The sequence below is a fragment of the Saccopteryx bilineata genome, chromosome 1 (assembly GCF_036850765.1).
Source record: "Saccopteryx bilineata isolate mSacBil1 chromosome 1, mSacBil1_pri_phased_curated, whole genome shotgun sequence".
Taxonomy (NCBI): domain Eukaryota; kingdom Metazoa; phylum Chordata; class Mammalia; order Chiroptera; family Emballonuridae; genus Saccopteryx; species Saccopteryx bilineata.
In genome coordinates, this window is record NC_089490.1 from 270497976 (window position 1) to 270524956 (window position 26981).

General features: G+C 46.9%; 1 protein-coding gene across 2 annotated transcripts; it reads left to right on the top strand.

The window, feature by feature from the left end:
* Positions 1–411: 411 nt before the first annotated feature.
* On the top strand, positions 412–18816 carry PDCD6 (programmed cell death 6). 2 transcript variants are annotated; one of them, XM_066243049.1, is made up of 6 exons: positions 412–619; positions 1605–1666; positions 10323–10367; positions 11411–11569; positions 15765–15874; positions 18242–18816. In XM_066243049.1, the coding sequence occupies exons 1-6, from the start codon at positions 513–515 to the stop codon at positions 18338–18340; spliced, it is 582 nt and encodes a 193-aa protein (XP_066099146.1). In that variant the 5' UTR covers positions 412–512; the 3' UTR covers positions 18341–18816. The 2 variants fall into 2 exon arrangements, with proteins under 2 accessions (XP_066099146.1, XP_066099154.1); XM_066243057.1 differs by having other exon boundaries at positions 11411–11563.
* The last annotated feature ends 8165 nt before the right edge of the window (positions 18817–26981 follow it).

Consider the following 26981-nt stretch of genomic DNA (forward strand, 5'->3'; position numbering starts at 1 on the left):
GGCGGTGTCTGTCACTGGGAGAATGGGATGCCCTGGCCAGGAACGTGGAGGTCCCCGGTCCGCAGGCGCCGAGAGGCCCGGAAAAAGCGCGCCGACGTGAGGAAGAGGGCGGGAACAGGGGTTGGAAAACCCAAAGAAGCGTAAGGGTATCCTACGCCCGTTTTCCCCAGTCACATTCGCTTTCACAACTTCCTTTTGGTGCAGAAATTAAACGTACCGGGGTGAAGTCCCTCCCGCCCCTCACGTGCGCCCTGCGGGTCTGACGTAAGCGGTACCCGAACCTGGAGGAGGCCACACCCTCCAGACCTGCTGTATCTAGCATTGCCTGGCAACGGGGCCGCGAAGGGATTGGCAGCGGTAGACCCCGTGACCTTCCCGGAGACACGCACTTCCTGTTGGCCCCGGAAGTAGCCTGAGCTCCAGGCCAAGCTCGCGGAAGAGGCGGAAGTGCAGCCACCTTAAGGCGTCCCGTGTCGCCGCCGACGCCCCAGTGTAGCCGCACCCCTGGGCCCATGGCCGCTTACCCCTACCGCCCGGGTCCCGGGGCCGGCCCTGGCCCCGGCCCAGCCGTTGGCGCGGCGCTGCCGGACCAGAGTTTCCTGTGGAACGTCTTCCAGAGGTGAGGTCCGGCGCGCGGACGCTTAAAAGAGTCGCGGGCCTCCACTCCTCCTTCCCCCCGGCCTTTCCCCAGCCTGCAGTTCGCCCTCTCCGCGGCCTCCTGCTCTGTTTTCTCCCCTTGCTTCTCCCCTCCTCCTTTCCCTCCACCCCTAGCCCCTTCCCAGCCTGCACTCCAGCCTGCCCTCGATCTCCCCTCGGCCTCCGCTCCTCCTCCCCCCAGTCTTTCCCCGATCTCCTGTCCCCCTGTGGTCCCCCCCCCCCCCCCAGCTATTCCCCAGGCCTCCGCTCAGCTTCCTCCCCTCCTGTTTCCTGCCCTGTCCTCTTCTGTCTCCGGGCTGCTCCCTCGCTCCGGGCCCCTCCCGCGGTGCGGAACCTGCAAAAGAGGTCCTGGGGCTCTGCCTCCACCCCCCGCCCCTAATAGCTAAGTGCCCCCGCAGTTTAGGGGCGCGTTCTTGCTGCTCCGGGAGAGTCGCCTGGGGATGCTATAGTTTCAGACAAACAAACAAGACTCTACTGCGGCGCTATTGAAGTGCCAGCAACCAGGAAAGAAGCTGGAACATGATGGCTGCCCGGACAGGTGATCTTTACCTGACCTCCTTCTGTGCGTGGCCGGCCTTCCAGGGAATGAATGACGGACACTTGAGTGACTCATGGTCAGGGAATGACTTTATCGAGAGAATCTTTTCCTGTTTTAGAACGAGAGAAACTGATGCGGGTGGAACTGAGGCCAAGGGAGAATGGAAGAGAAAGGCCTAAGAAGGGGAAACTAGAGTGACAGAATGACTCGGCCTCTTTGGAGGGAACCAGTTTGGAATTTGGCAAGTGGAGTACTAGGTTGAGAAAAGGAGCTCCAGCATTTCCTTATTTCCCAGCAGAACAAATTGAAAGGTCCACGTGAAGGAAAATACCAGAATTTATGTTTGTGCTTGCCATGGCTTGCTTTTCATGAACTTTATTCACCAGCTGATTTGGTCTTGATTTTGTAGGGTTGATAAAGACAGGAGCGGGGTGATATCCGACAATGAGCTACAGCAAGCACTGTCCAACGGTGAGTGTGACCTGGCCATCAGGACTTCTAAACTGCAAGCCTGACCCACCTGTAGACTTAATTATTATCACTGGCACATGATGGAGGTGCTTTTGATATTATTTTGCCAAGTGGTTTCCTGGTTGTCATCAGTGCCACTCTGAGTGCCTTGTGAAACAACTGTGTGTGTGGATGAGCATAGGGAAACACAGTTTTTAAAAAGATTTTATTCCTTTTTGAGAAGAGAGAGAAGTGGGGGAGGAGCAGGAAGCATCAACTCCTATTTGTGTCTTGGCAAGCCCAGGGTTTCTAACCGGCGACCTCAGTGTTCCAGGTCAACGCTTTATCCACTGCGCCACCACAGGTCAGGCGGGAAACACTGAGAACTGCAGGTTTGGGGTTGTAGGGTTTAGGGAGGGATAGGAAGTTTAGGTTTGTACAACAGATACATGATACTTCAAGAATCTTGAAGATTATTGAATTCTTATGTAACTGATCTTTGTGACCCTTCTGCAGAGGATCACCAAGGTCCTAGGGGCGGCTGTACTGTGGGAAGGGGGTCTTGTCAATGTTGGGATTTACAGCTCTCGTGGGTGGTGTGTTGTGGCCTCTCTGTGGAGTTGAGTTCTTGCTGGTTTCAGTGTGATTAATTGTAGAAGTATTATTAGAGACCTTTTACTTTATTAAATATCCTGACTATTCTTTTTCTGATCCCTCAGATGCCACTGTCTTTTCTGATTTTTATATTTGTAGTTTGCCTTTCCACTAAAAATATGCTAAGAAAAGGATTGATTTTTAGATGTTATGAAAATGGTGAAAGGCTCATTTTATTAGTGGCAAGCAATTTGATGTAGAAAAACTGGACTAGGGAGTGAGAAAGACCAAGGGTGCGGGGGGGGGGGGGGGGGGGATGGCGTGAGAGAAAGCCTGCCTTGCACTGTTAGCACATGCCAGGACCTCAGTGTTAGTGTATGTATTGCTTTGTAATTTGCAGGAAGCTGAGGATTTGTATTTTCCTTAATACGTTTACTTTATAGAAGAGTAGATTTCACTGACTTTGTTTCCAGTGTTGAACATATGTGGGCCACAGATGTTGGTATACAATTTTATGTGTATTTATATAGTTTGTTTTTAGGAAATTAGGAAATTCCATTACTTTTGCCTTGATGATTGTACCTTCTTGATTAGTCTCTGATCATTATTAACCCCTTTTTATTTTCAATTTGTGTCCCCAGTGCTTGAGTTGCACGAGGGTTGCTAGAGAGATACACAAGGCAACTGGAATCCAGCAGGCTACAGCCTGGCAAGTCCTGGCTTAAAATTTTCTAAGTGTTGACCAAAAACTGAATGATTTAGTCACATCATATGTTAATTGTGGCTGAATGTTCAAGATGTTGACCATGGCAGTGAGAATGACCCCACAGCCCTGCCGGGTAACACTTCTCTTTTGAGCTCTTCTCCATTGAGTGAGGTCTAATTTGTGATCCGTTTGGACATCTCATTTTTGTCTGTTAGCTTTAAGTTTTGAGAGTGTTTTCCAGGTTTAGGGTTTGTGTGAAAACTGTTTAGCCTGACCTGTGGTGGCGCAGTGGATAAAGTGTCAACCTAGAACACTGAGGTCGCCGGTTAAAAACCCTGCACTTGCCTGGTCAAGGCATATAGGAGTTGATGCTTCCTGCTCCTCCCTCCCTTTTCTTTCTCTCTCTCTTTTTCTCTTTCTCTGCTCTCTCTAAACTGAATGAAAATTTTAAAAAAATCTAAAGAAAAAAATCTGTTCAGTTGGCAGTGATGGTCAAGTACTCTAAATCTGTCTACCTCAGTAGGGGTGGAGGGACTCAGTGGGTCACTGGGGCAGCCTGCCTGGATCCACATCCTAGCTCTACCAGTTCTGGGAGTATGACCTTGATCAAGGACTTGACCTTTCTGGGTCTGTGTCCCACAGTACTGGGATGGGAAATTGAGGAAATGCTTGCAGGGCACTGGTGTGTTGCCTGGCACAGAGCAAGGGCTCAGTATTGTTACTGATGAGGAATACTGGTGTTACTGCCACTGTTACTGGCCAAGGAGCCAGCTTGGGTCTTTAATGGGTTTCCTTTTTCCTAATGACAGTGGTGATGATGGTTACCACCTACTGATCATCCACTACATGGAGGTACTGTGCTGGGTGCTTAACAAACCTTGTTCCATGGTCAGTGTTGTCGTTTGAGCTCCGCAGGTGTGAATGCCCCGTGAATTAGGCTCCTGTCTCTTTACTAGAGGTGTCAGAACTAGTCTCAAACTCTGCTGCTACTAAATCTCAACCAGGAGCCTGCTTGATTGAGAGAGAATTTTAACAGGATTGTCAAAAGGATCCCATTTTCCCCTTCCTAAGGTACTTTGAAATCAATGCCTGGTTTAACCCAACTCACAGGTATATATTGGGACAATCTTATAGTGGCCCCTCTAGACTCTCTTTTGTTGAATTGCGCTATGGGATTCCCTCAGTTTTTGTTGGGGGCATGTAAGAACTGGCTCCATGCAGCAGTCACCTAACCTTGAGAGAAGTGGCCTCACGTCCACTGTGCCCTCTAGGACAGCCTCAAAGAAATGGCCATTTCACTTCTCCCTGGGAGTGTGGTGCTTCTTATGTACTAAGCAGCTGTGGTGATTGTTCTGTCTTGTTTATGTCTTATATACACTGCATCTTTTAACCAGTTATGTTTTCTTCTTCAAATTAACTACTAAAAATTTAAAGTTAAATCTGTGATTTACTGGTAATAAGATGCACTTCGACGTAGGCTCAGACTCCTTGGTTTCTTATCCTGTTTTTCTCCTCCCGTCCAACATAATTAAAATATTCTCTTGTGACTATCATAAACTTTTTCTGCAGCAAGGCAGGTTATTGATGAGTACAGATTTCTAGTTCTTTTCACAGTGTCACAGGGTAGGTGATAGTATTTCCACCATTTTGCTTGTCCTTGTCGCTCTCACATTGCAGAGCCAGGATTTGAATCCAGAAGTGTGTGTTGCTGGTGCACCTCAGGGCCGCTGCTCACATTTCACCTTGGGTTTGCTTCTCAGTCAGGCCCTTGCTGACCCTGGTGCTTTACAACCTGTCTTTTCATGTTGGCGACCACCAAATGCTTCTAGTGCCCTGCAGCGTCCACACAGACCTGGGGTCTCTGCTCCTTCTGCTTAGAACGCCTGCCTCTCCTTGCTTTAAAATGAAGTCTACCTATCCCACCATGTCTTCAATCCCCTTTCCTCTTACAGCATTGTGCGCTGTCCCTTCCTTTGAACAGCATTTCTTTTTCTTTGATGTGCTCGTTTCTCCTATAATCATTTTTGTAGCTGTTTCTTCTTGAATGAGGGCCAAGCTGGTTACTGGATAAATGACATCAGTTTCTCCTCACTCCTCCTTAGATTCCTGTAGCTAGTATAATTGAAGTTAACTTTCAGTTCTGATTTTTCTCCCAGGAATGGGCTTCTGTTTTCATGTTAGAACTAGGCTATTGGGCTATTTCAGGAAATTATTTTCATTAGTTTATTGCTGGTTGGAAACTGAAGTTACAGAGCAGCATGATCTCTCACTTCTGTTAGACCTGTAATTTGGAGTGCTCTCTGTTAAAGTTGAGCTGAAACCATCTTGGAAAGGCGCTTTTGTAGGTCCCACACACTGAGTCCTTTGTAGGAAAGCATCCAGAAATGGCTGCTCTCAGGACCTGTGTGGTCAGTGGATATGAAGAGACAGAGGACTCTTCTTGTGCCTTCATTTTAATTAGTTTATTTAGTGATTTTAACGAGAGAGGAAAAAAGAGAAACATCAATTTGTTGTTCCACTTATTTATGCATGCATTGGTTGATTCTTGTGTGTGTCCTGACTGGAGATCACACTTGCAACCTTGGTGTGTCACGGTGACACTAACCAACTTAGCTACCCAGCCGGGACCTAGTGCCTTTGTTTTAAAGTAACCAGTCACAAACTATCGTGCCTTTTAGGCACTTATTTACTCACTTACTATTTACTTATTTACTGTCACATTACTTTTATGACAAGTAATTTTTTGTCCAAGCCTCTTTTGTACTTTAAGGTTTGCCTTAACAGAAAATATTGATATATTTTAAGGAGGCATTATTAGCTATACTTTAAAAAATAAAAATTCACATATTTTTAAGGTCTTTTTATGAAAATAAAGTTTTATCTTTCTTGGGGATCCCATATTTGAATATATGAGAGAAATGAGACCATCAGGCAGATAGTTCCTGCTGTTGTGTCCCTGTCCTGCCCCCAGCCTAGTGTCGTGGAGGATGGTGTTTGTTGCCCTGATGCAGCAGAGGGAGTGATACTCACTTGCAGCCCCCATCTGCCTGTTTGTGGGCGAGGCCTCACTCAGCAGGCTGGGTTACTCAGCCTGCACATTTCCTGGAAGGGCCTGTTGGATAATGGACTGTCTCCGGAATGTTCTAACTGATAAGAGTGTTTCCCTGGCTGGATAGCTCAGTTGGTTAGAGCGTTGTCCTTGTGTATAAAGGTTGCTGGTTCTCTCCCCAGTCAGGGCAAATACAGAAACAGATTGATGTTTCGATGTTTCTCTTTCCCCCTCTCTCCGCCTCTTCCTTTCCCTTTCCTCTTTCTGAAATCAACAAATACATATATATATATTTTTAAAAAGAGGATTTTGCCCACTGAGGGCCTTGAGCTCATTGTACCCATTTGTCTGGACTGTTCACACTAGATTCAGTGATGGCAAGCACCTGTTTTCTCTCTGGGCATCTGGAGCTTCCATGACTGACCCCCAGGAAAAGGCCTGGACTCCCAGACTCAGGGGAGCTACCCTGGTTGACAGCACTTCACGTGTGTCATCAGCCTCTCGCTGGAGGGTTGTGTCCTGTGTGCCTATGTAACTGCACGTGGGGCTCTGGAAGTTGTGTCTGGTCTCTCCCAGATTTGTCCCAGTGTCTTTCCCTCTGCTGATTTTACTCTCTGTCCTTTTGCAATAATAAACTCACCGTGAGCGTTGTTGTCCTAGTTATTTATCCAGCCCAAGGGAGGTCGGGGTACCCTCAGTAAAGCCTGTCACATCTGCTTTTCCTAGAAACTTGCCCACCTGAGTTTCAGATAGAAACAAAGAAGGTTGGGATTGGCCGACCTCGCTTTGCTGACAGGTTACTGCAGGAGCCTGGGCAGGTCATGACATTCCCGGCCTTAGTGTCTTTGGTTGTATAAATAAGATGGCTGGAAGTTGAGATCCCTTTCCCTCTCTAGCCAAGACCATCTCCACCAGGTCCTGCCCTGACTGATTCAGAACTGCAAGGCACTGTCGGATCTACCCAATGGTAGTCGTGTTCACCATAAGACACTTACATTGTTTTAATTTTCATTAATGTAACTACTGTAGTGATTGGACCAAAGTTTCATGGAACAAGATATTTCTGTAGAAAGGGTGTTTGTCAGATCAAAGGATTTAGGCATTGTTGTGCTGTTGGTCTGTATTTAGATGGCTTTTCAGAAAAGACGTATTTCCAGTTGTGGCTGTTTAAAGCCGTAATTGAAGGTGACTGGTGAAATGTGGGATTTTGCTGAACCTGAAGAGGCCCCGAAGTCCTGGCAAATTCATGTGTTGAATGGCGTCTGGGCCCTGTGGCACTTCTACCCCGTCCTCACAAGTTGCTCTGTCAGAGAAGCCCAGGAAGGCTGAATTCTGGGTCTGCTGCAGGGAAGGGCTCAGGGATCACCAGTGATGATGGCAAGCGTCTGTTTTGTTTTCCCCAAATGATTCTAAGTACTTAGAAATTTCAGTTGTAGGTATGTGAGATGTTGTGAAGACTTAACTCTACCATCAGTATAGTCTTCATCCACCAAAATTTAAGTTTGTGGTTAATAAGGATATAATTTCAAGAAAGAAAACTCTGGAAAATAAAAAGGCAATGTTTTATTGCAGAGCAGAGTGGGATTTCCCCTGTTGAGAAATGAGCAGATACAAATTCCTAAAATCATTTTTGTGCCTGTTGGTTTATATGGGAAAACGCTAAAGCCCTCAGTGGTGACCGACCACCATGCAGAAGGCGGCATGTTCCATAAGCACACCCTTCCTGCAGCATTGCTTCTTAAGGTTTTAGCACTGTTCCTAAGTTATGGGTGAAAAGTTGTGTACTCAGTTTAAAGGGGTAATAATAGTATGTTTCCGTTTTTGGTTCTTTGAGATGAAGTTGAGACAAAACTTATACAGTAAACATGTATTTCTATGTAAAAGTCTGACAGGAAATCTTTTGCAAGCTGGGTGGTTTTAATATTCTTGGACACATTGGTTACTGGAAAGAGCAGATGGGAATTTTTGAAGTTGCAGTTAGCCCAGGAAACCTGGGATATAGAGGCTTGCTGGAGGTGAAGGGCTTGTGAAAAACACATGTGTCTTCTGCCTTCAGCAAGTGTTGAATATGCCTTATTGGCATTACAGTGTGATTTGTTAGAGAAAACTGCATAGAAAACTGTTTAGATTTCAGGCTGATAAACCAGGTGCATTTAACACTTAATATAACCAAAATGTGAAATGTCTGCACAATTGTAGCATTTTAGCTTCATTGTGGGTTATTAAGCTCTGATGTTAATTTAAGCCTGGGAACCAGACCACAGGACTGGCACACAACAAAGAGTCGATTACCTGTTGGCTGTTGTTATTAACCCTTAGTTCCTGTGAAGAGGCAGGTCCCATTTGAGCAACAAGAAAGATGAGTGGATGTTCAGAGCCTCAGGCCAGGACCCTTCGATCCTCAGACTCCCTCAGGGCAGCCAGGTCCCTGAGCCTGCCTCTCAGAAGTGTGCCCTATGTGTACTCCATGTATGTCTTTAGTTGCCCTTAGCCCTGTGTGCAGCCTTATGTAACTAGTTTACTTGTACTGCTTTTGTTTCACACTTGTTTTGCCAAGTCATTTGCTGACTGCCCCAGGTTGATATGCACAATCAGAATGGACTCTGGGTATGGCCTCATCTCTAAAACCACTCCAGCTCAATTCAGCCCACACTCACGACTCTTCCTACAGTCAGTTAGTCTGTATCAGGTGGAGGGTACACAAAGAAAGGAAGAGACTCCATTGGTGCTGTGGTTCCTAACTTCTGGTCAGTGGTGGGTCATCTTCTGTGAAACCCAGTTCAGTGCATGGAGCACTAAGAGGGAAGGAAGAGACAGCAGTCATGGATGAAACAGTAATACTCCCCTTTGTGTGGAATTTTTCTTCCTTTTTTTTTTTTTTTTGTGAGAAGGGGAGGCAGAGACAGACTCCTGCATGCGCCCCAACTGGGATCTGCCCAGCAAGGCCACTAGGGGGTGATGCTCTGCCCATCTGCCCATTTGGGGCCCTTGCACCATTGAAACTGGAGCCATTTCATTGGGGTTTTTTTTTTTTCCTTTTTACAGAGACAGAGAAAGAGTCAGAGAGAGGGATAGATAGGGACAGACAGCAGACAGGAATGGAGAGAGATGAGAAGCATCAATCATTAGTTTTTTGTTGCGACACCTTAGTTCATTGATTGCTTTCTCATATGTGCCTTGACTGTGGGACTACAGCAGACTGAGGAACCCCTTGCTCAAGCCAGCAACCTTGGGTCCAAGCTGGTGAGCTTTGCTCAAACAAGATGAGCCTGTGCTCAAGCTGGTGACCTTGGGGTCTCGAACCTGGGTCCTCTGCATCCCAGTCCGACGCTCTATCCACTGCATCACCGCCTGGTCAGGCCTGGAGCCATTTCTTAGCACCTTAAGCTGAGGCCATGGAGCCATCCTCAGGGTCCGGGGCCAACTTGCTCCAATCAAGCCATGGCTGCGTGAGGGGAGGAGAAGAGAGAGAAAAAGAGAGAGAGAGAGAGAAGCAAGAGGGGGAAGGGTAGAGAAGCAGAATGGCCCTTCTCCTGTGTGCCCTGACCAGGAATTGAACCCAGGACATGTATACACCAGGCTGAAGCTCTACCACTGAGCCAATCGGCCAGGGCCTGTGTGGAATTTTTCTGTAACATAGTTTTTTTTATACTGGTTTCCATTAATACTGACTTCCTAATACATTTATATACACACTCCTGCCCACTCTCCCTGCAAAGGTGTATGAAACCTGCACAAAGGTGCTGCCCAGAGCTGATGTGTGCCAGGTCTGGGGACAGGTGAGCCCCTGCTTTTCTGGAGTAATGACTATTGCAGGTGTTCTAAAAGGGCAGTCTGAAGGCACGGGCAGAGCAGATGGATTTAACTTAGCAACTTGGAGCATGGGGCACTCAGGGAAAGCTCCCTGAGGGAGCATTTCACCTGAGGCTTTTTTAAAGGGGAGATAGGAGTCGTGTGGAGGGTGTGTGTGTCTTTGGAGGGGCACACATGAGGGTAAGAGAAGCCTGGACAAGTCCTGAGTCGGGTGGGCATGGCACTTGGGAGGTGCTGTAGGGACCAGTGTCCCTGAGTGTGAGGCATGGCACCCTGCAGACTATCCTACCCACTGCAGCTCAAAGGTCAAGGTGTGTCTTCGTATAACACCAGAACTGAAACAGTTGTGTATATAGAAGAAAAAGTGGACTATTTTTATACAAGTGGGAGATGGGCAGAGACACTGCTTTTCCTCCACATTAAATACATTTTTTAAAACTTCTTTTTTTACTTAGCATAGCAATCAATGAAAGTTCAAATCGCTCTCTCTTACTTTAGTTTCTGTTTGTTTTCAGGCACCTGGACTCCATTTAATCCTGTGACTGTCAGATCAATCATATGTAAGTAAGCGTGCTCGCATCCTACCTCTGCAGGCAAACAGGTGTGTGCCGCTTGGTGCAGTGTATGCTTTCTACTTTATTCTCCCAGAACGCCAGTTAGATGTGGACTTTCATCCCGCCCTCTGTCCCCTCGCTGATTCTGTACTGTTAGTTTATGTCTGATATTTCCATTGCTAACCCTGAAGGTTTCATGCACACACTGGATGGCACTCTACACGCAGTTCTTAATTCTGTGTTACCACTGACTGGAAGAATCCCTTGATTTTTTATTACATGAAACTACACTGAATGTAATGTGCTTCTGACCAAACCAAGAACTCTCATACTTCATGCGTTAATCTCATTACCAAAAGAGATACCAAATGATTTATTATTTTCTTTATGGCAGTAATTCAGATTGAGTTTTTATTTATATATTATTCATTTTGTAGTATTATGCAAATGTAGTTGTAGGTTCTTTTTTATTTTGACCTGGAATTGGGCTCATGTTTTAAAAATGAAAGGCCTTATTAAGAAAACATTAAAGCCAGTAGAGTCTCTTTCTCATTGGAGTGGCCTCTGCTGGAAGATGTCAGTCCTGAGGAATGGGGGTGGGTTGGGGGTGGGGGGTATGTTCTAGGCCTAGAACTAGGAACTGGGAGTAAGGACACTTAGCTCTGGCATTTCCTGGCAAAGCAAGAGTACCCAACAGTGTTTGTGCTTCTGTAGAACCTGTCTCAGTGTAAAGTGTCCTTTCTGTTGTGGCTATAATAGTGTGTTTTGCTTGCACTTTCCATTTCCCAGGGCCTGTAGCTGGGTAACAGTCCCCCAACCCTGCCCCAGCAGAGATGATCTTGCCCCTGACTCAGCCATGATATTAGAAATAATCATGCTCATTTAGGGATTAGGCAACACTTAGGGATTCTCTGGCTGAGTGCCATCCTGGGCCTAAAGGAACCAGGTCTGCTAGATATGTGGGGAGGTAACTGCTGTGGCTCCGTCTCTTGCTGATTAATGTTCAGATTGCATTCACTGCACACCACTTATGCTCCTTTTTGTCTCAGCAATGTTTGACCGTGAGAACAAGGCTGGCGTGAACTTCACTGAGTTCACAGGCGTCTGGAAGTACATCACGGACTGGCAGAATGTCTTCCGCACCTACGACAGGGACAACTCGGGGATGATTGACAAGAACGAGCTCAAGCAAGCACTCTCAGGTTTTGGTAATTCATTTACCTTGATTGTGTAGCATGTTTCATTTTGGAACCTAGGTAGCATTAAAGTTCTTTTTATTTTGTTCACCTTAAGATTTTTTTTTAACCCAGTCTATGAGGAATTTTTGTTTATATCATACAAATATGTTTTAATATTTTTGGAGAATTTTAGGCAGTTTTTCATCCAAAATGAGATAAGAGCTATGCAATCATTTATCTGTGAATTTGAAATGACATCACATGCACATTGAGAATGTGGCTTTGAAACAATTTAAAATTAATAAGTGAAAAAAAAAGTGTAGGGTAGCTTATATTTCATGATACATAAAATACTTAGAAGATAACAATATCTGTAAGAGATGATTCTTTAAGCTGCAGTGCACATGTGGGCCTCAGATAGGGCATTAGAGTCCGCGCAAGCTCCCATTCTCAAGTGCGTCTCAGTGTGTGTGCGTGCAGTGCTGTCAGGAGTGTTCTCATGGTACCTTTCCAGAGTGGATCAGTGGGCCTTCTGAAACTAGTGCATGGATCTGAAAGGAAGTGGGGATTTTTTTTTTTTTTTTTTTTGTGGTAGAGACAGAGAAGAGTCAGAGAGAGGGATAGATAGGGACAGACAGACAAGAAGGGAGAGAGATGAGAAACATCAATTCTTTGTTGCGGTTCCTTAGTTGTTCATTGATTGCTCTCTCATATGTGCCTTGACCAGGGGGCTACAGCAGACCGAGTGACCCCTTGCTCAAGGCAGCGACCTTGGGCTCAAGCTGGTGAGCTTTGCTCAAACCTGATGAGCCCATGCTCAAGCTGGTGACCTTGGGGTCTCGAACCTGGGTCTTCCATGTCCCAGTCCAACGCTCTATCCACTGCGCCACTGCCTGGTCAGGCTACATTTTAATTCTTATGGTTGTTAATGTGGTCCTGTTCTCTCCATTTTTCTCTGATCATGTATTTCGGCTGCCTTCTCTCTGTCACTTTCTTTCCTTATGAACTTGGATATAGTATCAGGTAAAGGCTATGGGATGGCACAGGTACTTTGGGTTTACCAGGTGTGGTCAGGGTTTAGGCAAGATGTGGAGCTTGGGTTCTTGGAGTTGTAACTCGGAATGCAATTTACCTTGCTCTGCCCTTAGGTGGAGGGATTGGTGGGGGCCCTGGAGAGGGCTGGGAGGAAAGGAGCTGGGGACCTGGCCAGGCTGAGGAGAGCTTGGGAGGAGCCCAGATCCTTTGAATCATTTCCAGTAAATTAACCTCAGGTACCATGGAACATGATGTTTTCTAACCTTATCAGGCCCAGAGCCCTCTCTTTACTTAGTGCTGTGACCACCAAGTCCTTGGAGCTCATGGTGGAATCGCTTACTTAGAGAATGCCTCAGGAGTCTTAGACCTCCCAGTTCTGGTCAGACCCAGGATGTCTGCAGCTACAGCAGAGCCATGCAGGTCAGACAGAAATCCCTCATGGTCAGGAGCAGGCAGGCCCCTCACACTGTCAGTGCTGAGTCCCTTACAAGTCTGCTGACTTCTGAGCTTTTTCTGGAGAAAGTAAATATACTTTTGCAGCATTTCTTCCTGTGATTGGTTCTTGATTTTCCAGGGCTTTTCTGAAGCCTTGTTTTTTCTGAAAGGAACATTGTCATCCTTTTTCCATATTGATTATTTCTGCAGATTTTATGTAGTAACTGTTAGGAAATGTGCCACAGAAGCAGGAAGTTCCAAAAGTGTTTTGCCTTGGTTAAGCAGGGGGCTAAATTTTAGCTCAGCAAATGCATGAGGGAGTCTGGGGGTTGAGCCCTAAAGTGTCCTCTGAGCTTCATGCAGGTAGTGCTATGTGAGTGGTATACATGCTGGATTCCCCCCACCCCCTTTCTTTTCCAAGTGAGAAGAGGAGAGATAGAGAAGACAGACTCTTGCATATGCCCCATCTGGGATCTACCTGGTAACCCCTGTCTGGGGCCAATGTTCTGCCCATCTGGGGCCATGCTCGAAACCAAGCTATTTTTAGCACCTGAGGTGGAGGCTCTGCAGAACTATCCTCAGTGCCTGGACCAATACGCTTGAACCATTTGAACTATGGAGAAGCAGATGGTCGTTTCTCCTGTGTGCCCTGACCAGGAATCGAACCTGGAACATCCACACGCTGGGCCAGCGCTTTACTACTGAGCCAACCAGCCAGGGCACATGCTGGATTTCATAGTCCCATCCATTCATTTAAAATTTTTTATTAATATATGCTATCTGTCAGGTACAGAGACCTGGAAATGAGAAGGTATGAGGGCCAGCCCTCACTCCCGCCAGTGCAGAGGCCATAGCTCCCCTAGTGGAATTTACTAACTCAATAGGCCTCCGCGGCAGCTCTGACAGGCAGGCACAGGGCTGCTTTACACCCAACTCCCCTTTCTTCCATCAGGGCTTTGAAGGCCACTAAGCCAGTGTGCTTGTTATGAAAACTTTGTGAAAGTGTAATGAACCTCCATTTACTCATCACTCATTCTAAACTGGTCCCTGCATTTCCATCTTTTTGCTGCATTTGTTTTGTCCCCTTTTTATGCTGAAGCAAAAAGGTGTTCAGCCACAGGTTGGAGTGTGGCCCTGCAGCCAGCATGCCAGGTCTGAGGGCAGCTGGTACCGACCAGGGCCAGGCTGTGGGGGCCATGAGCAGGGACACCTCCTTTTAATTATTATGTGGATTTTCACTGGAAGGACCTCATAGAGAACTGACTGCTCCCAGATTTTGATTTTGGCTCTCAGATAATTTCTTTGAATATTTGGTTTGTCATTTATTTTTCTAGTCTGACTTCCTTTGCTTTTGTTTTCCCCTGAGTAGTATTGAGGATTAGGGACATTGTAAGTTAATGCCAGGGCCCATACAGGTTGCTTCCATTGTCTGTATTTAGTGGAGATAACTGTGTCATTGTTACTATCTTGTTGGTCCTTTTCTAGTCTGGGTAGGAGCTCATCGCCCGCTTAGCAGGCACAGCCTTGTCGCTGTTTCCCAAGCTCAGCCCTAACCAGCCTGGGCGTCTGTCCTCCCTGAGCAAAAGCCCAGGTATTGGTATGAGGAGAGGAGAATCATAGGGGCCAGCCATCCAGGACCTGCTGTCTCTTTCTAAGTTGGGCATTCTGTCTTCTACTTAGCTTTCAGGGAAGGGGGCCCTGGACTTAAGTTACAGAGGTGTACAGAGCATGCTGGCCACTCAGGAAGGTACCATCACATATTTGCATGTTTGAGTATTTTTCATTAAAGTATTAAGTGTTGATATAGGCAATTAACTGTGAAATTCACTCAGACAGTAGGTGTACATTTCCTTGCAAAGACTGCAGCAAGACTGAAAACCAGTAAAAATATTTTGGCACCTGGATCTTGTCTCCTGAATAAGTAACAATACCATGGTCACACAGGTAGTGGGATTGAGAGGGGAGGAAGGGGAAGAAAGCAGGTGTCTTTGTTTTGTTGACCTCCAAGGGTATCCCACACACGAGGGGTTATATGTCCCCTTACATCTTTAGAGCCATCTTCCTGCTGGAGATCTTTTCAAGACATCTGGTAAATTGGAAATGGGATCAGTGACCCTTTGCCAGAACATTTGATGAACCTGTAGTGGTTTTGAACTTTTTGAGGCTACCTTACTCCTTGTAATGTTCATTTTCCTCATCGGTTCATTTCCAGGGGGAATATCTGCCAACGTGTTTTCTTAAGTTTGCATTTTATTTAATTGGAAGACCTCAGGGATATTTTATCATTCAAAACATTCTCTAGTAATGCATAACCCAGGGACCTGAATTATTCAGAACTTTCATGTCTAGGTTAATAAATAATAAAATCTATCAATAAAGGGCTTTTTAAAATAATCACTTTGCTGCATTCAAGACACTCGGCCTGGCTGCCCCGCAGGGTGCTGTGGTGGGGCCACCCGGTCAAGTGCAGGTGTGATGTGAACTAGTGAGTTCACAGGATCCTTCAGCTCGCAGTGCGGTCCTGCCTCCAGTCACTCCTCGCCCTCCAGGACGACGCTCTGACCTGTCAGCAGTGGTCGCTGCTGAGTAACTAGTGTAGCTTAGAGTGCATCTGAATAATTGTGTACTGTGTGTTTCCCACCTGCCCCGACCACTTAGTATCAGTTGTGATAAGGTGTGTGGGGAGGGGGCAGGTGTGGTGCTGAGGGAAGCGTCTGCTCCCCTGGCACTCTGTTTACTCCCATTCTCTTTTAAGGCTACCGGCTCTCTGACCAGTTTCACGACATCCTCATTCGAAAGTTTGACAGACAAGGACGGGGACAGATCGCCTTTGACGACTTCATTCAGGGCTGCATTGTCTTGCAGGTAATTGGGGTTCTCGGAGGGAAAGGAAATTGCATTCTGGAATCTGTGATTTAATGGAGTCAGATGTATGTAAAATTAGTTTCTGGAGTTTCTAAGAGTTTGCCTTGCCTTTGGAGAAGTAGCTTTTTTCTATTATGCAGAGGTATAAACAATAGTGCTCTTTCTTCCCCTGGAAATATTATAGAGCAGTCTGTTCAGAAGAGGTTGTTTTTTCCAGTATCCACCAGGTTATTTACGTGTATACTCTAGCTAGTTTTGTTGTATTTTTATTCTGAGGAGAGAGATGGGTCCCTCTCCTGAGTAGTCTTCCCTCTGCCCTGCCTTCCTATATGAGGTGAGCTCCTGAGCTCTTGGGTCCTTGTGGGGGTGTTGGTGTCATTCCTAACCAGCATCTGGTGGCATTCATGGGTTACACTGACCCCTGCATGTCCCATTTCCCCACATGTTTCTGACATGTCCATCCTACGGCCTCATACTTCACCCCCAAGACAAATAAGTGCAGAGTTTAAGGAACTTGTTCAGAGACACCCTCTTAACACAAAAGAGCAATTAAACCTGCCCTGGCTGCCCCCCCCCCCCCCATTTCTAAATCCCCGCTCTTGTTTCTAGGTAGGGATCTAAGTTCCATAGATTTTTAACTTTTAGAAATGCATTGAATTGCTAAACACATATATCTTTAAAAAATATTTTATGACAAATAAAAAAAAACCAGACAATAGTAAAAACTCATGTGCCCATCACTCAGATTCAACAGTTATCATTTATGGCCAATGAATTATAATAATTCTATAACAACCCCCCCCCCCCTTACTCTGGAGCAAATTCCACTATGGAAAGAGAATGTTTTTTCCATCAATATTTCAGTAGAATCCATCTCTAGAAGATAAGTCCTTGCAAGTTGAATCCAAGTTGAGTTTCCATCTTGTCAGCTTTAGAATCCACTGAAAATGTGAGTAGCATGAGGTTTTTAAATGTAATTTGAATTTTTTAAAACGTTCTCATTTTTTTCCCCGTTAAAATGGTGGGTCAGTCTCTGATTACTTTGCCAGTGAATCTGATGGGTCAGTGCCTCTCCTGATCTAGGTCTGTTAAGCTTCAGATCTCTGAGATGGGGAGAGCCTGGCCTCATCTCTGCCTCTCAGGCTCTGATGAGGCTGGTTCCATGTTTGCAGTGAATGAAAAAGGTGCGGTATAAAAATCTCATTAGGTGCTCTGATTCGCTTTCGGGTTAGGATTTCATTTGAGGTTATGCCCCTTAAGTAAACATCGGATCCCTGTATTCTTGCCTAAGCAAAAGTTACCGCGCTTAGGCTCAACAGCTGAAGTAATGTTATGAATCCCCCCTGAGAAGCTCCTCCTGGGCTGAGGACAGGCCAAGCACCGCCTCCAGGCAGGCCTCTGAGCTGTGCCTGGGCTTGATTGCCAGTTCCTAGTCCTACTCCCTCCCACCCCATTTAAAAATGACCCTAAATGCTGGACAGATGTGGGGAATCAAAAAGAAAAGCTGCAAGCCACAAGGAGAAAGCCCTCAAAATGTTTTCCTTCTGCCTTTTTCTGGAAAGAAAAAAGGCTTTTCAAAAAAATTTTCTGACAACATGAAAACTTGTAGAAATCTTGGAAAAATACAACTAAAACATAAAGAGATTACCCATTGTTCTTCATGCCAGAGTTACTTGCTGCTGGTGTTTTGTCATTGTTTTGCACACCTACTGGGATGTTCCTGGCTGACTCTGGGGAGATGGTCACCTGTGTCTGATCTTGTTTGTTGTAGCCATTTTACCTGCCCCAGCATTGGCTGCACAACAGGTGGAGGACTGAGGAGACTGGGGCATGTGCAGCCCACATGACCCGGCTCCAGCCTTTCTCTGGGCAGCCGGCCATCCACCAAGGTCATGACAAACCTGGGCATTGTTTTCGTCTCTTGTCATTATGATTCTTCAGAACCTGTTGTGGTTGCCAGCTCTGTCCTCTGGGCTAGCCTTTGCCTGACTGTCCCTGCTATTGGGTCCAGGTGGTCTTTCTTCTGCTCCTGACCTGACCTGAATGGTCAGCTAGTGAACTGACTAAAGTGGAGCCCTGGGGTGGGGGATCTGCAGGCAGAAGAACATGGAGGGCAGGACAGACCCTGAGCTGGCGCAGGGAGGCCTACCCTCCTATGCTGTGTGCTGGGCCTCACCTGCTGGGGGCAGGTTCTAATGAAGGAGTCCTGGGCCAGGCCTGGCCTGGAAGGTAAGCAGGAGTCCTCCACTTGTGCCTCCCTGCACTGTTCTTGTCAGGGATTTGGGTTCCTCAGTGTCTTTTTAACAAATTCACTTTGTTTCTTCTGTTTAATATCAGAATCTAAATGCCTATGGTTTTTTTCCCCAGAGATTGACAGATATATTCAGACGGTACGATACGGATCAGGATGGCTGGATTCAGGTGTCATATGAACAGTATCTCTCCATGGTCTTCAGCATCGTATAACACTGGCCTTTTACAAATAACAACATGAAGTATGGGAAAAAGACTGAAAATGCCAAATCTTTTACCTTTAACGAAACGGAGCATGGATGCAGTAGACGCTGTTCTTTCTTTAGACTTTATATAATATTTGGGGACCCAACTGTGTACATATGTGGATAAGTTGATTAACATTTTTGCAGTCATAACTCTAGACATATTGTATTCAGATACAGGCATTTGATTTGGGACTGTTTTTAATTGTGCCATGAGGTAAGATAAAATAATGTTTCAGGTATTCTGCATGTAAAACATTCATCATGTGCTTTTCTATATTGCTCCAATTCTATAGTGGAAAGACTTAATAACCAACAGGAATTTTAAAATAATATGAAACTTGCACAAAAGGCTTTTCACGTGCCTTACTTTTTTAAAAAGGGGTTTATTGTATTTGTTTGAATATGCAACGTAGGCAATAAAGCAATGTACCCCTTGTCGCATTCCATCTCTGATGTGCTCATGGGGGGAGCTTCGAGTGGTTTTGTCATCTACTAATGATTTACTCTGTGCATTGTTATGGTCTGTTAAGTTTTCAGACATGAAAGTGAGCGAGTGAGTGGTCCTGTAGCCTATGACCCTTGGCCCTGCCGCTCATAAAATCACTTTAGGCTCTTTCTGCCTCTACCCCCTTTTAAGTGTGCTTCCCCAAACCAGAATTTAGGGGGGCATCGTGAGAATATTTGGGTACTAGATAGCTGCCAGTGACTTATAAATGGGTCTGGGGCATCAGAAATTGGGTGGTCCTGAGGGTTCGTGCTTAGGGATCTTGCTAGTTGGGGATATAGGCAGTTAGGGGGCTGTGGGTTTCTTTGCTGTGGTGTCTGATTAGAGGGATGAGAGCATCAGTGATCACAATCTGAGGCTCAGACTGCCCTTTCTGAGCCCACTGGGGGAGGGTCTACTCCTTTTCATGTTGGGTGACTCTGGGTGTTGACATGCTCATGACACAGCACCAGCACATGACCCCATGTTCTGCTTTAGTAAGGTCAGTCCCCTGACCTCAAACCCCAAGTTTACAGCTCCAAGCAGCCTTTAGACCCAGGCCCCAAGCTCTAGACTCTATGAGGCTTTCATATCCTAGATCTGACTGTGAGTCCCACACATCCAGGTGCTCAGGTGACTTCTCCCTTGGTTCTCATGGATACGTTGGACTCAACATCTTCCCTCTAATAAATCTCACCCACACCCCTGGCACCCAGTAACCTCTGCTGCTTCCCTGTCCACATTCCCACACCACACATCATGGCTACTAGAGGTGCCTCTGGAAGACACCACTTCAACTTCTGCCTTGATCTCAGGCCTGTAATGACACCAAGTTTAGAGTGAGGGCAGCATCCCTGACATGTGGTGGTGCAGTGGATAAAGCATTGATCTGGAATGCTGAGATTGCCAGTTCAAAACCCTGGGCTTGCCTGGTCAAGGCACATACAAGGAGCAACTACTACTATGAGTGGATGCTTCCCACTCCTTCCCCCCTTCCTCTCCCCCCCCCCCAAAAAAAAATCAATAAAATTTTTTTAAAAAAGTGAGGGCAGCAGATGTCACCACCAGTTCAGCCTCACAGTGCTATATGCCTGATCCTCCAAATGCTGGCTTTCCCAGCCCACTCATGTCACCTGTAGCCCCTTACGGCCTGGATTCAGCCTGGAGCCCTGGGAAGCTGGAGGCCCCTCAAGCTGGTCTTAGAACAATGGTTCAAGGCCTTGGTGAGGCACTTTCCCCCCAGTACACACGTTTAATCTCCACGGGTCATTCAGTGCCAGACAGTGGTTGCTGAGAAGCCTGTTCTACACTACCAGCCACAGTGAGGAGATTGATGTGTGACTGATGAGCTCTGCATTCCTGACTTACAAAGGTGAGCTGAACACTTACAAAGAAAACGTTGGACTGTAGATGGGTTAAGGTCTCACCTTCCCTCATTAGCAGCGAGAACTGTTCCTGTATGAAAATAATGGGGGCTTCTCAGCAACTCACAGATATGTGGTACAGATATGTAAGGTACAGATGTGCTCGTGTGTGTGGTGCAGATTCAAGTAAGGTACAGATGTGCTCAGGTGTGCAGATCAATAAGGGACAGGTGTGGGCCATATTCTCAGGTATGACACAGATGCACTTGTACAGACATTCTCAGGTATAGTACAGATGTACTCAGGTGTGGCACAGATACACAAATAAAACGTGCCCAGGTGTGTGGTGCAGATAGGTAATGTGCAGATTTGCTCAGGTGTGGTACAGAAACACGGTGTTTGCTACAGATATTCTCAGGTACTTGGTGCTAATGCACTCAGGTGTGTGGCACAGCCTTCTCAGTAGGAGTCAAGGTTTTGGCTAGTGGAGACACAGTGAGGAATGAGGGACATGGGGGATATGGGGGAGGTTGGGCAGCCACTGAGGGCCAGGGGGTGTGGTGGTGGCATGAACCTGGTCTCTGGAAGGCCAGAGAGGCAGGTGGGCTTTGCTGGAGGGCAGAGCTACCTGAAGAGTGGTGAGCAGCCCTCCTGAACCACTAGGCTGCCCTGGCAGGTGGGGAGAAAGGTGAAGGACGCCGAATGCAGGCCACAAGCAGCCAGTTGGCCACATGGGGGCAGTGCCGTCACACCTCAGAGGGACTCGGCCTCTTCATCCTAACCTGCCAGCATGGGATGTACTGAGAAGCAGACGGGGAGGCTTCATGGGCGGGGAGGCAACAGTGCCCTAGAAAGTTGTGGAAACACTGAGCTCTGCAGCTTTTCATTCATGTTACTCTGTTCAAGCTGCACCTGGTCCACTTGAGTCAGGTGTTTGAGATGAGCAGAGGAAGCACTGAAGCTGCTGCAGCCACCCCTGTCCCCTGTCCCCTTTCCTTCGTTTGTTCCCCATAACTCCTACCCAGATTCCCACCTCCTGCCTCTGTCTCCAGTCCCTCATCCTTCGTCCCCCATGACTCCTCCCTCATGCTCCAGCCCACCCCCATTCCCCATCCTCAGTGCCCAGTCTGCTTCTCTGCACCCCGTTCCCTGGTCACTGCTGCCAGTCACGTTCTCTCGTGGCTTCCTCCCTTGCTATTTGAGCAGTGTATTATTGACCCAGCTCCTGATCGGACTTTCGGAGAAATGAAGGGCCTGCTCAGGATCCCTGGAGGTCTTGCCCAGGTCTTCAAGAAGAGGATATAATAACGGAACAATCAGGACATGTGACCTTGGCCACTGCCCAGGTCACCACTAAAGTCACTTTTGCCAGGTGAGAGAGTCACCTGTCCCAGTCTAGATGAATCTGGCCAAGGGGGAGAGCAAGTAGGGGTCTGGAGACAGAAAGGAGGTGTCACCACTAGGGCCAGGCTGGCAGAGATGGGGGCTATTACCCCTCATCTGGGGAGGGGGAGGTTTTGCAGGTGGAGCAGAGGTCAGATCCGTTTTCCCTGCAGTCAGTCCCCAGGAAGTCCCTGCTGGGTCCTCTTGTCCCCTCTCCGCTTTACACTACCAACAGAGATAGGCCTGGCGCCAGCTTGGAGTTCGCTGCTTCTCAAGCACTTCAGAGCAGTGTGGACTTAACTTGTGTGTGCACATGTAAGTGTGAGAGTGTGTGTGTGTGTGTGATTACATGAGTGTGCATGTGATTATTCTATCAGGAAGCTGGCCCATTTCTGCCTCTGAAAGTGAGAACATACAAACCCGGTGGAAAAATAGGTTAAAGTGGGGATTCTTACCTGTTTTGTGTGTGGGTAGGGGGAGTAAAATATACTGAAAATAAAATTTACCATTTAACTATTTTTTAAGTGTTCATTGGCATTAAATACATTCACGACCCTGGCCGGTTGGCTCAGTGGTTTAGCGTCGGCCTGGCGTGCGGGGGACCCAGGTTCCATTCCCGGCCAGGGCACATAGGAGAAGCGCCCATTTGCTTCTCCACCCTCCCTCCTCCTTCCTCTCTGTCTCTCTCTTCCCCTCCCGCAGCCAAGGCTCCATTGGAGCAAAGATGGCCTGGGCGCTGGGGATGGCTCCTTGGCCTCTGCCCCAGGCGCTAGAGTGGCTCTGGTCACGGCAGAGCGACGCCCCGGAGGGGAAGAGCATCGCCCCTGGTGGGCAGAGCTTTGCCCCTGGTGGGCGTGCCGGGTGGATTCCATTTGGGCGCATGCGGGAGTCTGTCTGACTGTCTCTCCCCGTTTCCAGCTTCAGAAAAAGAAAAAAAAAATACATTCACAATGTTGTGCGACCATCACCTTCATCATCTCTACAACTTTTCCATCTTCCTAAAATGAAACTCTGTCCCCATGAAACACTAACTACCCACAGCACTGACACCTACCATCTACTTTCTATGAATTTGATGATACTAGAAACCTCATACAAGTGATATCAAAGTATTTGTTCTTTTGTGACTGGCTTATTTCATTCAGCATAATATCTTCAAGGTTTATTCATATTGCAGCATGTGTCAGACTCCCCCTCCCCTTTTTTTGTATTTTTTCTTAAGTGAGAAGGAGGGAGGCAGAGAGACTCCCGCATGCGCCAGCCTGACCAGGATCCACCCAGCATGCCCACCAGAAGGCGATGCTCTGCCCATCTGGGGTGTTGCTCCGTTGCAAACAGAGCCATTCTAGCGCCTGAGGCAGATGCCATGGAGCCATCCTCAGTGCCTGGGGCCACTTGCTCCAATGGAGCCATGGCTGCAGGAGGGGAAGAGATAGAAAGGATAGGGGTAAGGGTGGAGAAGCAGATGATCACTTGTCCTGTGTGCCCTGACCAGGAAATGAATCAAGGACATCCACACGCTGGGCCAACACTCTACTACTGATCCAACTGGCCAGGGTCAGACTTTCCTCTAAAAAAAAAAATGTATTGATTGATTTTAGCAAAAGAGGAAGGGAGAGAGAGGGAGACAGGAACTTTGATCTGTTTCTGTATGTGCCCTGATCAGGGATTGAACCAGCAACCTTGAGCTTTGGAATGATGCTCTAACCAACTGAGCCATTCGGCCAGGGCTCCTTCCTTTTTAAGACTGAATAATATTCCATTGTATACACACACTACATTTTGTCAGCCATTCATTTGTTGATGAACATTTGGTTTGTCTCCACCTTCGGCCACCATGAATAATGCTGGTGTGAACATGGCTATATATTTTTAAGCCCCTGCTTTCAAGTCTTTAGGTTTTCTGGAAATGGTGGATTACATGATAATTCTATATTTAATTTTTTGAGGAACCTCTATACTATTTTCTTCAGTGGCTGCACAATCTTACAGTCCTACCAACAATTACAGGGTTCCAACTTTTCCACATCACTTTTTTATAATAGCCTTTCTAATGCGTATAGGGTGGTGCCTCATTGTGGTTTAATTTGCATTCCTCGAATGATTAGGGATGTTTAGCATCTTTTCAGGTACTTATTGGCTAGTTGAATATATCCTTTGGAGAAGTGTCTGTTCAAGTCCTTTGTTCATTCTCTAACTGTCTTTTTGTTTTTGAGTTGTAGGAACTCTATATATTCCAGATATCAATCCTTTATCAGCTACATGATTCACAATTATTTTCTCTCATTCTATGACAGGTTGCCTTTTCACTCTATTGTTGTGTGCACAAAAGTTTTCAACTGTGATGTGATGTTTTTCTTTTTGTTGCCTGTATTTTTTGTGTCATTATGTGAGATATCAGTGCCAAATCCAATGTCATGAAGCTTTCCCCCTACATTTTCTCTAAGAGTTTTTGTTTAGGTCTTTGATCCATTTTGAGCTAATTTTTGCAAATGGTATGAGGTTAGGGCCCACCTTCACTCTTTCGTATGTAGAGACCCTATTGTCCTACCATCATTTGTTGGAAAGACTGTTCTTTTCCCCTTGAATGGTCTTGGTACCCTTGTCAAACATCATTGACCACACATGTGAGGGTTTATTTCTGTGCTTTCTATTCTCTTTGATTGGTCTATATTTACCTGTTTTATAGATAGGAAAATGGAGACTCAGAAGGCCCATAATTTGACCAAGGTCACATGATCAGCAGTGGTTAGGCTTGGGGTTTTGACTGTGCCCTGTTCACAATGGGAGGTGGGTACTACAAAGGGCACATTTGACCTCTCAGCTCTTACTACCAGATGATACACAGGCCAGCGGGGGTGTTTTAAAGTCTTTATTTATTTATTTATTTCAGAGACAGAAAGTGAGTCAGAGTGAGGGATAGACAGGGACAGACAGACAGGAACGGAGAGAGATGAGAAGCATCAATCATTAGTTTTCCATTGCGCTTGCAACACCTTAGTTGTTCATTAATTGCTTTCTCATATGTGCCTTGACCGCGGGTCTTCAGCAGACCGAGTAACCCCTTGTTGGACCCAGCGACCTTGGGTTCAAGCTGGTAGACTTTTGCTCAAACCAGATGAGCCCATGCTCAAGCTGGCGACCTTGAGGTCTCGAACCTGGGTCCTCTGCATCCCAGTCCGATGCTCTATCCACTGCGCCACCGCCTGGTCAGGCCAGCGGGGGTGTTTTAAATAGATCACACTAGCTGCCAATAATTCAGGAAGGTTTTAAGATGGCAAGGTTCTTCTTGACATTGCTTTTAACAATGCAAAGAACCAGAGTGGAAACAAAACTTCAGCCTCAACTTCAGGAGACACCTGCCCCCAGATCCCAGGAAGGATAATTTGGGGGAGAAGGTGCCAGTTCCTGCAAAGCCTAGGAAGTCTCAGGAGCATGGTAGCAGTAAAGGGGGTGGGGCAGGGGCTACACCCAAGGGGGGTGTGGGAGTCCTGGAGGCTTCCTGCAGGACGAGCTCCCAACCCCCACGCAGGAGGTCAGAGAAATCAGCATCCTAAAAAGTCCACCACTTGGAGTGCCTGTTTAGGACACTGCTCAGCAGAGTTCACTTGAAGTTTGTAAAAGGCAATATAGGGACCCAAAGAAGCATTTCGGATCCTTCACTCTAGAGCCGGCATTTCAGAAAAGACTGAGGACACTGCATCCATTAAAAAATGAACCAAAAAAAAAAAAAAAAAAAGAACCAATACTATGAAAAACAAATCATACAGAAAGAATTAACTTGTAGAAGTTAAAAATAAAATATCTGATAGGAAAAAGTGAAAGAACAGAGAAAACTATAGGGAAAAAAGTTTCAAAACAAAAGTGGGGAGAATTTTCCAAGAACAGGTGAAGCTGGTTTGGAAGGAAGTATGCACTGGTGTCTGGCACTGCGGAAGGTCAAGGCTGCCTTGAAGACTACAGGGGACAAGGAGGCTCTAACCCTCCCAAGAGGACTGCCACAGGCCCACGTGAGGCTCAGGGATAGGACGGCTGTGCCAGCATTAGGAAGCATCAAGCATGTGGAGGGAAAGTTGTTTCCACCTTCAGTTCTGCCTTGTCTAGTGTCCACCAGCAGTCAGATGGATTAAGTCTTCACAATGTTTTGCTCCTACATTCCTTTAGCTCCTGGACGGTGGGTTCCAGCAAAAGTGAGTAAAACCAAAAGGAAGGCTTGGCATTCAGGAAATGGAACCAATAGGGAACAGGCCAAGGGAAGCGGGGGGGGGGGGCAAGGGGGGCTGAAGGGAGCTGTCCGTGTGTGTGTGGTATTGAGATGGTCTGACTTATGGAACCCTGCGGAAGGCTAATGGACAGAATTTATAGAGCTGCCAAAAGATGTAAAGGACAACAGCAAGTTCAAAGAAAATCAGGCAAACGAATCTTTGTTTATTTGGGCTTGGGGTTGTACAAGAAAAGAAATAAAATATAGTAAATATGTCAGAAAATAAAGTACAGTATAGTGAGTTGGCCCTCACTTCCTCCCCCTCCTCCCCACCTCCCTCCCCATCTATTTTCCTCCCCATTCCTCTCCCTCATTTTACCCCTCTGTCACCCCCCTCTCTTCCCCCTACTGCTTCCCTTCTCTCCATGGGCTATGGAGCTGTAGCAGGGTACAAGGTGGCTGGAAAGTCCTGCACTACCCCCACCATAAACCCAAATGTCAGGTGGTGAAGGGCTGTAAGGGTGGCCTCTTCTAGAAAGGACCTTTAAGCTGAAAGAAGTAGGACAGGCCAGAATGTGTGGGGAAGAGCATGCCAGTCAGGGAACAGCATCTGCAAACTCTGAAAGGTCTTTGCTATGCTCTCTTCATGGGGTGGCCTTCCCACACCCACTGCCTTGGAATGAGGATGCTGTCCTGCACCCCAGCTAGGAGCAGCTTCTCTGCTGGCCATCCTGTGTTGGGTGAGACCCTGCAAGTCTGCTTCAGGTGGGGAATCCGTCCTGGCTCCCTGCTAGCAGGGGTGCCTGCAAAGGATGGTCACCTGGTGGGAGCTGAGACAATACCTTTAAGATGCATGGGCTGACAGAGGTTGGGCTTTGGGGCCACCAGAGGCTGGGCTGTTGGCAGCAGGATGGGGCTACTGGGAGGTAGCGAGTGGCAGGGTCAGACCAACCCACCCCCTGAGGGTATTTCACCTCCTCACCTCTGTACCTGTTTACCAGTTAGCCACAATCAAAGTCTTTGGTGTTTAGAAACAACCCCTGAATTGCATTTAATTGATTCAAATGTCCATGGACAAGCAGAGCTCCTGGTCTCCCAGGAAGGGCACCTACTGGGCAGTCCTGCACCTTCCTGCCACCACTTTCCTGGCGCCTTAGGAGGGTGAAGGCAC

Excerpts from the sequence above, each read along its gene's own strand:
- PDCD6 (XM_066243049.1), top strand. The coding sequence starts at position 513 with ATGGCCGCTTACCCCTACCGCCCGGGTCCCGGGGCCGGCCCTGGCCCC. Across the intron at positions 1,667-10,322 it reads ACAGCAAGCACTGTCCAACG|GCACCTGGACTCCATTTAAT; the intron begins GTGAGTGTGACC and ends GTTTGTTTTCAG. Across the intron at positions 10,368-11,410 it reads GACTGTCAGATCAATCATAT|CAATGTTTGACCGTGAGAAC; the intron begins GTAAGTAAGCGT and ends TTTTTGTCTCAG.